Raw genomic sequence first — 14,292 nt, 5'->3', positions numbered from 1 at the left:
CAATCTATAAATTTTATATATGAAGATCTGTACCAATTTAACATGTGATCTGAACCAATTTATCCCATGCTCACATCAGTTCTGAAAGTTTTATAACGTAAGTGAAGAGTAATTTATATTAATAACAGGAGACAAGGAGTGCTGGGGACAATTCTGAGTTCTATTCCCACCATCTCCTTTGAATACATTTAATTTTACATGGAAAATGTACCAAATGTGAATAATTAAGTATTGGATCAATGAGATATTCTCATAGTGCACAAAGATGCAGCTGGTAACTTTGCAAAATATGTAAAAGACAGTATCTTTTCACTAACAAAATATTCTTCTCCAAACCAAGATTTTTTCAACTCAAAATCAATGTAATTGTAAAGCCAGTGACATGATATGCATCATTGCTTCTGAAGTGGCCTTTTAAGTCCAAATTTTATGAGGTCTTCATTTGTGAAAGCAGGTATAGTGAGTGGTAAGCAAAACTAATCCTTTTTTTTTTTTTTAATGAAAAATGGCTTCTTGGATTGTTTATATATTTTCAAGAAAAATTTTCATGACATTCAATTTTTTCTGATTTTCCAACAAAATTGGAAACTAATTTGGGGTTTTGGTTTGAACAGAATGGTATCAACATGAATATTTTTCAGTTTGGGGTTTTTTCTCCCACCCTTTCGTTCTTTCTGAATCCCCAAAAGAGAGAAAATCCCCACCCCCCCAAAAAAGAAAACAAAAAAATATGCTTGTTTTGATTCCATTTGATTTGAAACTAAACGATTTTTTTGTCTGAAATAGATTCGCCAACAAAAAATAAAATCAAAAATCTGTGAAACATTTTGATCAAAATGAAAAATGTTCATTTCATTCCAAGTTTTTCACAATAAATAATTTCCAGTCTTTAAGCAGACCCTAATGATTAGTTTTTACAGATTTGGAAAAGAGCTAATGAGAGCTCTGGGAAGGAAACAAATGACAATAGAGAAAAGATACACGTTTTAAGTCTTTTCTGTGTGTTTGAAAATTGGTGTAATTGTCAAAGAAGTCAGCTGTCCGTCCCTCACAATTTTGAGCAAACCAAGACTGAATAAAATGAAAATCTAGTACTTACCTGAATTACATATTTCTTGTAAAGTTAAATTTGTTCTTTGAACTGCCACATTACTACATTTTAAAATTTTGCCTTGAACATTACATTTAGAATTGATTCCACATTCCCCAGAAACACTACCATGGAAATCAGCAAACTGCCCTCTACAATATATTCTGACCTGAATAGCTACTCTGGTAATAGAGACATAACAGCAATCAGGAAACCCTAGCAAACCAGGAAAATGGCATTACCCATCTAAAAGAAACTGAGTATCATGACTGCTGCTCCATCTATTCATCTAGTGCTGCCTAGTCAGTTTTTAAAACAAACTGAAAAGATTTTTGAGTGTTTTATATTAATGGCATTTTCATTTAGGAAAAATGTCTTTAGTAGGTACAATAAATACAAAATCTTATTAAATATACAAAAAGTGCTGAATATCTTTTCGTTATACTTTATCATGTTTCCCATAGTTACAGTGGCTTCTATTTCATTTTAACTGCTTTTCATAGAACTGTAGGACTAGAAGGGACCTCAAGCGGTCTTCTGGTCCCTGTCCCCTGCACTCAAGGCAGGACTAAGTATTATCTAGACCATCCCTGAGAGGTGTTGGTCTAACCTGCTTTTATGTCATTTGTTAACGTTAATCAATTTCCTTTTAATTTTCCCCTCTTTATTGCCAAATAAAAGGGCCTATCTTTTATAAAACTCAAAGAGGAAGACTCCAGTGCATCTTCCTGCGTACTTGTACAGTCAATGTTTTCTAATTTAATCCTCCACAAAATCTTTATGCTCTAGATATATTTTTAGACCAGGAAAGAACTAGAGTTTTCACCAAAGGAAATAAAAGGAACATACATTGTAAATACTTTTCATTTTGATTTTCTCTGTTGAATGACACTACAAAGTTCATTACTGAATGAGATGCAAAAAGTTATTAATACTTTAGAGACTTGGAAAAGATACTACTGTGTTTAGCAGGATGATCACAATATTTCACATACAACTTTTTAAAATTTCCCTATGTTCCTCTCCACAAACATATCTTAAGTGTGTACAAAAACATAGTCAAACTTCTGATCAATAGGGGTTCTGTCAATGTATAAAATGCATTTCCCCCTAGTAAACAGAACATCGCTATATGAAGTTCTACAATAGGGCAATTAACCCCCCAAACACTTATCAAAATAAATAAACTGAACTACTAAACAAAAAAAAACCAGACAATCCCGAGTTCACATTTTGCCCTACATCTTTTAACATAAAAGAGGAAATATTAAAAAACACAGAAAGCAAACACATCCTTCCTTTAGTAAATCTCTCTCACCACTGGGTGCCACTCTTGCTCTGTATAAAACAAGATGCCTAACATTAAGTCAATCTCTTTTTGCAGCTTTAAACAATTAGAGTTCTTTTAAAATAGCAGAGAAAGTAAAGACAGTAAAGTGCCAACAAAATGTTTCATATTCAGTTTTCTAACCAATGCCTTACTATCTTCAGTGAAGACTTTCCAAAGCCTTCTTACAGTTGCTACTACTAGTGGAGTTGCAGTAGGGATAGCAATGGTGAGAATTTTTAGGGGGGAAAACTGAATGTAGTGCAGAAAAATCCTTATGGTATTAACTTGTTTTTTCAGTTAAATTATGTTATGATGTAATTAATCAGACAATGTCTAAGTCCTACTATTCAAAGAAATACACATCTATCTTATGTATTTAGATGGTATTATAAGCATCTCACAATCTTTTAAAATGTATTTATCCTCACAACACCGCTCAGATACAGGGAAGTACTAGTATCCCCTTTTTACAGAGGGGGATTGGAGTCTCATGGGCTAAGTGCCTTGTCCAAGGTCACACAGGAAGTCTGTGGCAGAGAAGGGAACTAAACCTAGGTCTCCTGAGTCCCAGGCTAACACCACTGCACTGCTACTGGACCAACCTTCCTTCCATTATTATTTAATTCTTTTAAAATATTCATTTTAACTGTACTGATGGTCTCAAAAACTTGTCACTTGTGTTATTGTTTGTTACAGTGTAACAAGCAAACATCTCAATGGGTGCCTGTTACTTTCCACATACATTCTACTAGCACGGGTCTACTTCTCATATGCCAGTTTATTAGAATAAAAATATTTACTGCACTTCTCTATGAATGAAGCTGTTATCAAACACATGAAAGACACTGTGAATACTAGCATTTAGCATCTGTCAAGGAGTTTTATTCCTAGTAAGTATTATTAGAATGAAGAATAATTTGAGAAACTGAAGAAGAAGATTCTTTTCAAAGACACTTCTCAGACATAAGTCAGTTAGACTACAGACTGAGGAATCTGTACAATAGGAACAGTTCTCCCTGTTTCTGTGTCCCAAGCACATATGCACCAAGTGCATATATTCATGCAGTAACCTTATTGTGATAAATGAAGGGGGCAGGGGGAAGCTCCCTTTTATGAACACCCAGCCAGCCAGTTAGCTATAAAGTCCCTCTTGGTGGCTGTTCTCTGCTTGCTTTACCTGTAAAGGGTTAAAAAGTCTCCCTGGCTAGGTAAAAGAAAGACAGTGGGCACCTGACCAAAAGAACCAATGGGAGGGCTCGAACTTTTTAAAATTGGGAAAAAACTTTCCCTTTGTCTGGTTGTTATTGTTCTCCAGAGAGTGGAGACACAGAGCAGCAGTGCTGTAAGCAGCTTTAAAACAAAGTATGAAAAAGCATCAATTCATACCTCAACCCTACTTATCTGAAACCCCAAATATGTAAGTAATCAGGGAATGTCTAGAAAGACATGATTAAGGTTATTTCTTTTATTTCTTATTGGCTTGTGGACTCCTCTGTGCTAACCCCAGATGCTTTTGTTTTGGCTTGTAACCTTTAAGCTGAACCTCAAGAGAGCTATCTTGATGCTTAATTTTTGTAATTGTTTCTTTTAAGATCTAGCAAAAAGCCTAAGTTCCAAATGTATTTCCTCTCTTTTTGCGTTTAATAAAATTTACCTTTTTTAAGAACAGGATTGGATGTTTTTTTTGGGGGGGGGGTTCCATCTTCCTCTGCAGCATAGGGAGCAGGTCACAGGCAGGTTGCACTAGTGTAAATGGTAAATTTTCTGTAACTTGAAGTCTTTAAACCATGATTTGAGGATTTCAGTAACTCAGCCAGAGGTTAGGGATCTATTATAGGAGTGGGTGGATGAGGTTCTGTGGCCTGCAAAGTTCAGTAGGTCAGACTAGATGATCACAATGGTCCCTTCTGTCCTTAAAGTCTATGAGTCTATATGTTGTTTAATTAGCTGGTGGCAACAGCTGATTTCCTTTGTTTTTCTTTCTCAGCTCTTCCCCGGAGGGTGGGTGAAAGGGCTTGAGGGTACCCCACAGGAAGGAATTCCCAAGTGCGCCTTTCTGGTTTCAAAGGGTTTTTTTGCATTTGGGTGGTGGCAGCATCTACCCATTCAAGGTTAGAGAGAAACTGTAACCTTGGGAGTTTAATACAAGCCTGGAGTGGTCAGTATTAATTTTTAGAATCCTTGCGGGCCCCCACCTTCTGCACTCAGAGTGCCAGAGTGGAGAATCAGCCTTGAAACTTATGAATTCAAAAGAGATGGGTTATATGTGGTTGGGAGCAAATTCTTCTGACCTGATCAACACAAGAGAACTCCAAAGGAATTTGAAATACAATTTTGATATAAAACTCTAACAGTGTAAGTCAGCTGAATTGATAATGCTCATTTAAACTTTTCTATAGTGTGCTGTAGATTTAGATACAACTTTTATAGAAACACATCTACATAAACACACACATCCCTAATTACACAAACTACTTTTATTTTTTTATATATATAAACCTAAGGAAAAAGGAATGGGACAATAAACTGGGGAAGAAGCTTCTCACACTGCTTTAGCAAATGAAAGACAGGAAACATGGACAGTTAGAGGGGTGGAGACCTTAACAAGGCAATTGATGGAACGTTCAGATTTGAAGTTGAGATACACCCCCAAAAGTTTACTGCTTGCAATAGATTGGTAGCTCAAGCAGCATAGCTTGCTATTCCTACAGTGAGGATCTGCAGAGATTTGCATGAGGGAAAATTTATGCAACACTGCCCAAATTAAGAAGCAATTATTATCCTTTACTATCTTTAGACTAACGTTTCCTAGCCGTTTCCTGGGAAACGTCCCAGTTCAGTGTGAATCTACTGAGTATACATCTTTTAAAAAGTTGGCACTGAATGCAAAAAGGGATTCATTTTATAAAATTACATTCATACCTGTACTCGGGCTGTCGACTTATGGAATACTCTTCCCTTGGCCATCTGTATCCTGGGTCCTCCTACAACATATGAAGAAGAGATGGTTATATGAAGTTTAACATAAGAACGGCCCTACTGAATCAGACCAAAGGTCCATCTAGCCCAGTATCCTGTCTTCCGACAGTGGCCAGCGCCAGGTGCCCCAGAGGGAATGAACAGAACAGGTAATCATCAAGTGATCCTGTCGCTCATTCCCAGCTTCTGGCAAACTGAGGCTAGGGACACCATTCCTGCCCATCCTGGCTAATAGCCATTGATGGACCCATCCTCCATAAATTTATCCAGTTCTTTTTTGAACTCCGTTATGGTCTTGGCCTTCACAACATCCTCTGGCAAGGAGTTCCACAGGTTGACTGTGCATCGGGTGAAGAAATACTTGCTTTTATTTGTTTTAAACCTGCTACCTATTAATTTCATTTAGTGACCCTAGTTCTTGTGTTATGAGAAGTAGTAAACAACACTTCCTTATCTACTTTCTCTACATCAGTCATGATTTTATAGACCTCAATCATATCTCCCTTTAGCCGTCTCTTTTCCAAACTGAAAAGTACCAGTCTTATTAATCTCTCCTCATACAGAAGCCGTTCCATATCCCTAATCATTTTTGTTGCCCTTTTCTGAATCTTTTCCAATTCCAATATATCTTTTTTGAGATGGGGTGACCACATCTGCACACAGTATTCAAGATGTGGGAGTACCATGGATTTATATAGAGGCAACATGATATTTTCTGTCCTATTATCTATCTCTTTCTTAATTATTCCCAGCATTCTGTTAGCTTTTTTGACAGCCGCTGCACATTGAGTGGATGTGTCCAGAGAACTATCCACAATGACTCCAAGATCTCTTTCTTGAGTGGTAACAGCTATTTAGACCCCATCATTTTATATGTATAGTTGGGATTATGCTTTCAAATGTGCATTACTTTGCATTTATCAACATTAAATTTCACCTGCCATTTTGTTGCCCAGCCACCCAGTTTTGAGAGATCCTTTTGCAGCTCTTCGCAGTCTGCCTGGGTCTTAAGTATCTTTAGTAATTTTGCCACCTCACTGTTTATCCCTTTTTCCAGATCATTTATCATGTTGAATAGGACTGGTCCCAGAACAGACTCCTGGGGGACACCACTATTTACCTTTCTCCATTCTGAAAACTGGCCATTTATACCTACCCTTTGTTTCCGATCTTTTAACCAATTACCAATCCATGAGAGCACCTTCCCTCTTATCCCGTGGCAGCTTACTTTGCATAAGAGCCTTTGGTGATGGACCTTGTCAAAGGCTTTCTGAAAATCTAAGTACACTATATCCACTGGATCCCCTTGGTCCACATGCTTGTTGACCCCCTCAAAGAATTCTAGTAGATTGGTGAGGCATGATTTCCCTTTACTAAAACCATGTTGACTCTTCCTCAACAAATTATGTTCATCTATATGTCTGACAATATTGTTCTTTATTATAGTTTCATCCAGTTTGCCTGGTACTGAAGTCAGGCTTACAGGCCTGGAATTGCCAGGATCACCTCTGGAGCCCTTTTTTAAATTTGGCGTCTCATTAGCTATCCTCCAGCCATCTGGTACGGAAGCTGATTTAAATAATAGGTTACAGACTACAATTAGTAGTTCTGCAATTTCACATTTGAGTTCCTTCAGAACTCTTGGGTGAATATCATCTAGTTCTGGTGACTTATTGCTGTTTATTTTATCAATTTGTTCCAAAACCTCCTCTAATGATACCTCAACAATATAGATGTAGGATACAATTAGGAATAAATAAAACTTGGTTACTATCTACCATGTTACAAAAGCATTTAATAGATTTATAAGACGGAATTTTAAAAAAATCTTTCAGAGACATTTTCTCCCACTATTTGTCCATTTCTCCCCACCCTGCTCACTTTCTTCAAGACCACCCATACACACTCATTCTTCTCCTCTCTTCACACCAAAAAATTGTAATATTATATACTGTGAAAAGTAACAATATTAAATCCAAATCAGGACTGAGTCTCAACAATAAGTAATCTTTATTGTGCCATTTTAGCAATAATGGGAAAACTGCTAGCTTGAAATTTTGTATATTTCAAATTTTTGAATAAGACAGGGAGGTACCTGTTTTTCAGAAATTATCACTGATTTTGTATCCACAAGAGCAGGCATACATGATTGTGACTCATATCACGGAATTCAACTATGTATTACTGCCCTTGCAAATCAGGAGGCTAGATGGACAAGTGCCAGAAAATGAACTGCATTTATTTGAGCCCATTAACTTGCACATACAAGCATCTGGGATGTGTGGAAGAACTCTCCAAACTACTTATAAGCTCTCCACCTCAAACCCATGTAGGAGAATGGGCAAGGAAAAGGAAAGACAGACAAGGCTTCTGGCCACTTATGTTCTACCCAAACAGACAGGGATACGGCACTGCTGTGCACTCCCGGAGTAGCTGCTGAAGTGCAGGCACATGAGAATGTAGTGTCATTATCCTCCAATCATGACAGACTTAGAAGCAAAAATGACTGCACACACAGTACTGTCAAAAGCAAAAAAAATAATTAATTAATTAAAAAATTGTTTTTTCCTTTAACCTTTCAGTTTAATTATTTACAATAATATTGAAAAATGTTCAGGGAGAAATTATTTTTGAGATGACAATGTCTCTAATTGTGCACACAGATTCAAGCATGAATGAAAAGACAAGCAATACGTTCATGGGAGAAAAATCAAGTTACGTACCCCTCTATGTGGTGGGCCACTTCTTCGTTCATGGGCAAAACTGCGGCCCTCCTCATAGTCTCTGTAGTCAACATGACTATAATCATCATATCTACTGTAACTTCCTTCTGCAGGTCTATCTAGTAGTGGTGGTTTCTTGGGTGCAACATTAACTACTCTATGGTAGTCATCCTAAAAATACAAAAGAAATATAATTTTCACAACAGACTTCCAGTAGTAAAACACAAAAGTTAAAAAAAGGGGGAGGGGTGGGAGTACATGAATGTGGTTATTCCAAAAAATATTGAATGGCAACATTCTTAAAAAGGCTACATACTTAAGTGTGGAGAAAACATGAAAGAAAAGCAGCAAGTAAGTCTGATGATGGATAACACATTACATTTATATGGTGTCTAATCTGATGTAGCATCCCAGCCATCTTGTGTTTATAGGGAAATGTCACAAAAGTAATCTGTGAGTAGTCTTTAAAACCCTAAATATCAGGTCTCAATTTTTTTAAAAAAATTACTCCAGTTTATATTTCTTATATGCTTTGACACCAATTTCAGAAATGACGGCAATAAAGAAAATTATCTTCTGCAATGCCTCACAAATAAGGGCCTGTCGATAAATGTAATTTATTATTTGAATGCCAATAGTGTACTCAAAATACAGAACATAGAGGAGGTAGTGCTTGCTCAAAAGAGATCAATCTGAATAGAGAAGTAATACAATTCTGACACAATGCAGTAGATCACCAGAGGATGCATTCAAGTGAGTGTTTTAATGCTTGCATTTTTGTTTTATTTTTTCTAAATAAGTTGCAACACTGACAATGGATTTAAAGTGAACAGTGTCTTATCTCTGTTTTGTTGGAATGTATAATTCTTCCATTACAATTCCTTCAGAATAAAACTTAATATACCAGTTATCAATTCAAGAGATGTCTACCCCTCAAGTGTGGTTTAGACTGGCTGGATCACTTTGTTCCCCTTAGGTTAAACAAGTATTTTTTTTTGTTTGTGTCATGATGCATGGATCTTGAATCCAGGCCCGCAAGGTCTATGAGAGCAGCCACGCTCCAATCTTCCACCCAGCAGCCTGCTGGCAATAGCTTGCCTGAAACCCATGAAGCCCAGTCCCAGTGTGAGGCTCCGCCCTTGTGTGCCGATTGGCAGAGTCCCAGAGTGGTTGACTGGCCCTACTTAAGCCAGAAGTAGGAACAGGAAGCTGCCCAAACAACTGGGCTCCACCCTGCTCTGGACAGTGTGTCTTGTACTTCCCGGCCCTGCTACCCATAGGTGCTGACTCGGTGGGAAAAAATAGGGGGTGTTCAGCACCCACAGGGCCGGATTAATCTTTTGTGGGCCCTGCCCCCCACCCCCACTCGGCCTCTTCCCCCCGAGGCCCCGCCCACCGCTCGGCCTCTTCCAGAGGCCCCACCTGCCGCTCCTTCCCGTCCCCACTTGACCTCTTGGCCTTTTTCAAGTTGTAGTCACAATCTAATGCTTTGAAACTTTCAGCAGGAAGAGGTATATTAGGGTCACAGACTGTTAATATATTATAAATAAACTTGCTGACGGCCCAGCAAGTTTCCTAAAGATCAATTACAGACACCTAATGAAAAAAATAAAATCTCACTCCATAGACTAGATATAATGTAGAGGCCACACGTATACAAAATATCACAGGGCTTGATGAACCACTGAAGGCAAACTATCTCTACCATTCCTAACATATACATTAGGCTTATGATTTGGTGGCCCTGAAAGAACATATGGTCTGAAGCGATGTTAGAAGTATTCACTCTCCCACTCCACCCAAAAGATTAAATCACAAAACTGTACCAATGACATATAGAAAACACTATTTTAAAGTGTTCCAACAGTAAGAATATTGTAAAGGTGTGAACAATATTGTGCAGAGTATGGCAACCCTGCAAAATCCTACCGTCTGGCATTTTATCATTTGCCAACATCTGAGATCTCATTCTACAATAGACTTTATTTTGATATGTTACGTTCAGTTTCAGGACCAAGCTTAAGGCTCCTGTTCTCTGGAATAGTAAAGACAAGACACACAGAGATATGCCAGTCATTAAAAATTGACATGAATATTATTCCTGGGCTGGAATATTTTATCTCCTTATCATCTGCCATGAAGACTGATAATTATGAATGTACTAAGGATATTTTACATGACCATCCAAAAACAAAATTAAAAAATACTCCTTGCCCTGAGCAAGTAGAATTTTGCAAGTCTGGATGTGACACTCAGTGGTGGTGAAGGAAATTGCCTTTCAGTAGCTACCTCAAAGCAACAGAGCAGAACCAGAATAAGCCACACATCCTCGCTTCATAGTATAATAAATTGAGATTGACAAACCAAAGTTTTGCCATTAATTTTTTGGGGAGGTATATCAGTAGACTCTACTGGTCATGCCATTCTATTCTGATGTTATTTGGAATATAAACCTACAGTTGGGGTACTTGGTTCAGTCTCTCTTGTATGATAATATTATTATACCACTTCAATGCTCAGAGATTTTTCCTTTATAGCTAACCTTAAGCATAAACCTCCATAATGTGTATGCTATACTTGTTTCCTAGAGAGTTCGAAGGACTAATAGAATTTAAGAATTTATTGCTGTAATGGTTAAGTTAGCAAATTGTTAGACAAACCAAATGTTACTTTGTTTAAAAAAAAATCTAATATCTGTAAAAGTCCATCTGCCTTTTCTTTTGTTCTATTTCTGATAAGACTACTTGAGGAGCAACTGAGTATCTGACTAAATACCCTGTTCAAACTTATCTGGTTTCCAGTTTGTTGAAAATGGAGAAATTTTGCTGACTCCTGTAAAGAAAGTTAAAACATCACACAACAGCCAAAACACCAATACACTGATCAACAGAAAGAGAGAGCCATATACACCTTGTGACACTAGTTACCAATACCAGTAAGTTACAGAAGGTGCAGGCTGAGAATATGTGATGGGAGGGTGAAATAAGATAAAAGGTAGCCCAGGTCAATTGAACAACCACTAAATCTCCAAGATTCACTAAGAAGGGGGGAGGACATAAAGTAGACAGCAGAGACTGATACCTGAGGTTTTATGTTGCCAAATACATACTGTGTACCCTGTAATCAGAATAATTTAGAAAATGTTCTTTAAATTCTATTTAACTGCAACAGCTCAAAACCTAAATTTAAGAGTGATTTTGATTTCTCTCTTCTCCAGATATTCAGATATAGAAGAAAATAGTTTACCTACTTTGTTCTTTTTGGTAGAGTTTTGTAAACATTTGTGTTTACTTTTAGAGACCTAAAATAGGTAGCTGAAATTCTAATTTTAGAGCTGAGAACAAAATGAGTTTTGCAAACAGACTACATGTCATTAACTATATTGTTTCCTTTGTAATTAATGTCCCAATAAGTATCTAATAGGCAGCTGCTGCTAATTTGTATTTTCAATACTTAATGTTTAAACTTTTGCTTAAATCTTTGCATCCAGCAACAGCATTGTTTCTTACTGCTCTACATAAGCCCTTGAGTTCACAATCTCAGCACCTCAGTCCAGTTTTAAAATTTGATAGAGAAAGCAAAAAAAAACCAACCAACCAAACAAACAAAAAAACAATTATTTCCAGCAAATTGTATAGCCTCAATAAAACCTGGAAGAATCTGAATGGTCCATGTTTAACTGCATACAAAATATACTGAACACTTATGTACAGCAGATTATCTACTTGAAGTACTTCCCAGGGAATATCACCCTGATTCTATACAAAGAACCATGTTGGCAGACTCTATCATCCATGTGGAGTCCAGTTAACTTCATGGGACTCACAAATTCACAAGGTCTGCCCAAGCAGATCCATTTGCAGGATCAGTACCTTAAATGTTAGTCCACAATATGATCTCTGAAAATGGAATTAAATGATAAGAAAAAAATTTAATGAAAAGATTCAGGCTTTAATAAGTACTATTTTTAAAAAAAAGTACAAGCCCCATATTTAAACAATATAGCATATACTTACGTCAGAATGAATTCTTGGTGGGAGTCGTTCTCTTGGAAGTCTTTCATACTCATATCGTCCTTCAGACCACATTTCATCTCTTCTATATGCCACTAAAGATAAAAATTCAAGCAGACAAAAATATACGTGTTATGCACATGTAAGAAGCAAGAAGTATCAAAATAAGAAGTCTCCTATTTGTCCTAATATAACATATTATGCACAGAAAGAAAAAGCACTACATTCTTTTTGAAAGGGCTTAATGAACACTGGACACTGTCCAGCTAAAAAAATGAAAAGGAGTATTGTCTATTGTTTCATAAAAAAGTATTAGACTGGAAATCTGATGACATCATTGCTCTAAGCCTCCAAAATACGAGACTGTAAACTATTTTGAAAACTTGGTAAATATGAATATTTTCATAAAAGTTTGATATACCAGCCTGTTAAAAACCCAATTATTTACTATTCTGACAACCATTTACTTTCTCCATACCTGAACTGTGAATGTTGCAATTTGGAACGAAAATAGTCTTTACTGAGACTAAGGCCTTTGCTAGGCTGAAAAAAATCTTGGTTTGACTTTTATAAAGTTGTGCATTGTGCAATTCAAAAAAGACCCATTGCATGTGTAGCAATAATTAGGAAAGTGAGTACATGTTGATTCAATTAAATTATAGGGCTTATTCATGTGATGCACAGGATAGCAGCACTAGGGTGGCCAACTTTCTAATGTCTGAAAACCGGACCTTCTGCCCCGCCTCTTGCCCCGAGGCTCTGCCCACAGCTCCACCTGTTCATGAGGCCTCGCCCACTGCTCCATCTCTTCACACAAGGCCCCATCCCCTGCTTGCTCCTCTTCCCCCCACTCCTCCTATCGCTCACTGCTCTCCCCGTCAACTCCAGTGTGAGCAGCCCCAAGGGACTTGCAAACCCCAGCTGCAGCAAGCCGCCTGGAAGTGAAGGTCAGAAGAGCACTGTGGCTGCACAGGAGCAGCCAGGCAGCCCCATGCCCCCCTCTGCGCTGCCTGCCCAGCAGCCCCCTTCCCCGCCTGCTTGAGCCCTCCCCACCCCAAAGCTGCCTGAGACCGTAGCCAGGGGAAGCGGCATCTGGCAGGGCAGCTTGCATACCTTCCTTCCTGGGGAATGTTCCATGCCCACTGAGAGCCCTTACACCACTCGCCATAGGTCCCCGCTCTCTGTCTTCCACCGCAGCCCTGGAAACTGCACTCCTCAGAGGGGCTGCCTGCAGCCCGAGCTAGTGCATGTGTGCTGACGCAGGAGCTGCACTTCAGGCCCTGGCAACAGGCGGTCACTCCCGCGGTAACCAGACTTTTAGTATCCAGTCAGTACATCTGACCGGACACTGCCAGTTTCCCTGTTCAACCATACTTTCGAAGACGGGACACCTAGGAACCCTAAGCAGCACCAGTCCACTATACACAGCTTACAATCTCCACTTGTACAAAAGCCTTCCCCACCAACCCTGCACACAAATGTTACTGCAACATTAATATTGCACAGTTAAAATCACAGCCAGGAAATGCAAAAAAAAAAAAAAGTATTTCACTCCACTTTCTAATAAGGTTGAACAATTCCAAAATATTACATTTCAATTTCCATTTAGCCTTTCTATGGATCAGTTTAGCCATCTGTAAAATTACAAAAGCATGATACAGAACTCAGAAGAGAGCTGTGAAGCTCAGCATGTTTAATGTGTTTTTAAAAATTGTGGTCTCTGACAGAATGCAAAATCTCTTTTTCTTGGAATTAAATTAATTAGAATTTCTATTCTTAAATAATCTGTATAAAGTGTATCCAGGTTGGAGTACAACCATTACTGTAATAAGAAAACCTCACAATCCAGCGTGTGACATAATTCACCAAACTTAAGAGATCCAGTAGGAAGTGGCAAAAAATGACAAAAACGGAAAACCCCAATCTGAAATGTATTTTGGGATGGATATAGAAATACAAAAGAAAGACACATCAATTAAATAAGAGTTTGCTGAAATTACATTTAAATTCTTTTCCTCTTGGGTAATGATAGTTCCAACTATTAAAACTGAATGGTCCAATGGGCGGGGGGAGGGGACAGCCATAGGAGACAACAGCCTACCTATGATTCCCACAGTACAGATCCTGTACAAAGTCTTTAATGAGGAAAGTCTTTGA

At 38.0% G+C, this 14,292-nt stretch overlaps 1 protein-coding gene across 7 annotated transcripts in view; it reads right to left on the bottom strand.

Moving 5' to 3' along the window:
- PPHLN1 (periphilin 1) overlaps window positions 1-14,292 on the bottom strand; it is a 127,264-nt gene that overhangs the window by 94,646 nt on the left and 18,326 nt on the right. For 4 of the 7 annotated variants that reach the window (XM_065400279.1, XM_065401079.1, XM_065399635.1 and 1 more), the window contains 5 exons: window positions 12,139-12,230; window positions 11,995-12,021; window positions 10,898-10,954; window positions 8,123-8,293; window positions 5,343-5,404 (listed from right to left, as the gene is read on the bottom strand). In XM_065400279.1, coding sequence (XP_065256351.1) covers window positions 5,343-5,404; window positions 8,123-8,293; window positions 10,898-10,954; window positions 11,995-12,021; window positions 12,139-12,230 — 409 coding nt within the window. The remainder of the gene's footprint in view (window positions 1-5,342; window positions 5,405-8,122; window positions 8,294-10,897; window positions 10,955-11,994; window positions 12,022-12,138; window positions 12,231-14,292) is intronic. The other 3 variants (XM_065403323.1, XM_065404063.1, XM_065401824.1) reach the window with 2 other exon arrangements.

The sequence above is a fragment of the Emys orbicularis genome, chromosome 1 (genome assembly GCF_028017835.1).
Source record: "Emys orbicularis isolate rEmyOrb1 chromosome 1, rEmyOrb1.hap1, whole genome shotgun sequence".
In the NCBI taxonomy this organism is placed as follows: Eukaryota; Metazoa; Chordata; order Testudines; family Emydidae; genus Emys; species Emys orbicularis.
This window is presented reverse-complemented; position numbering and strand designations above follow the sequence as displayed.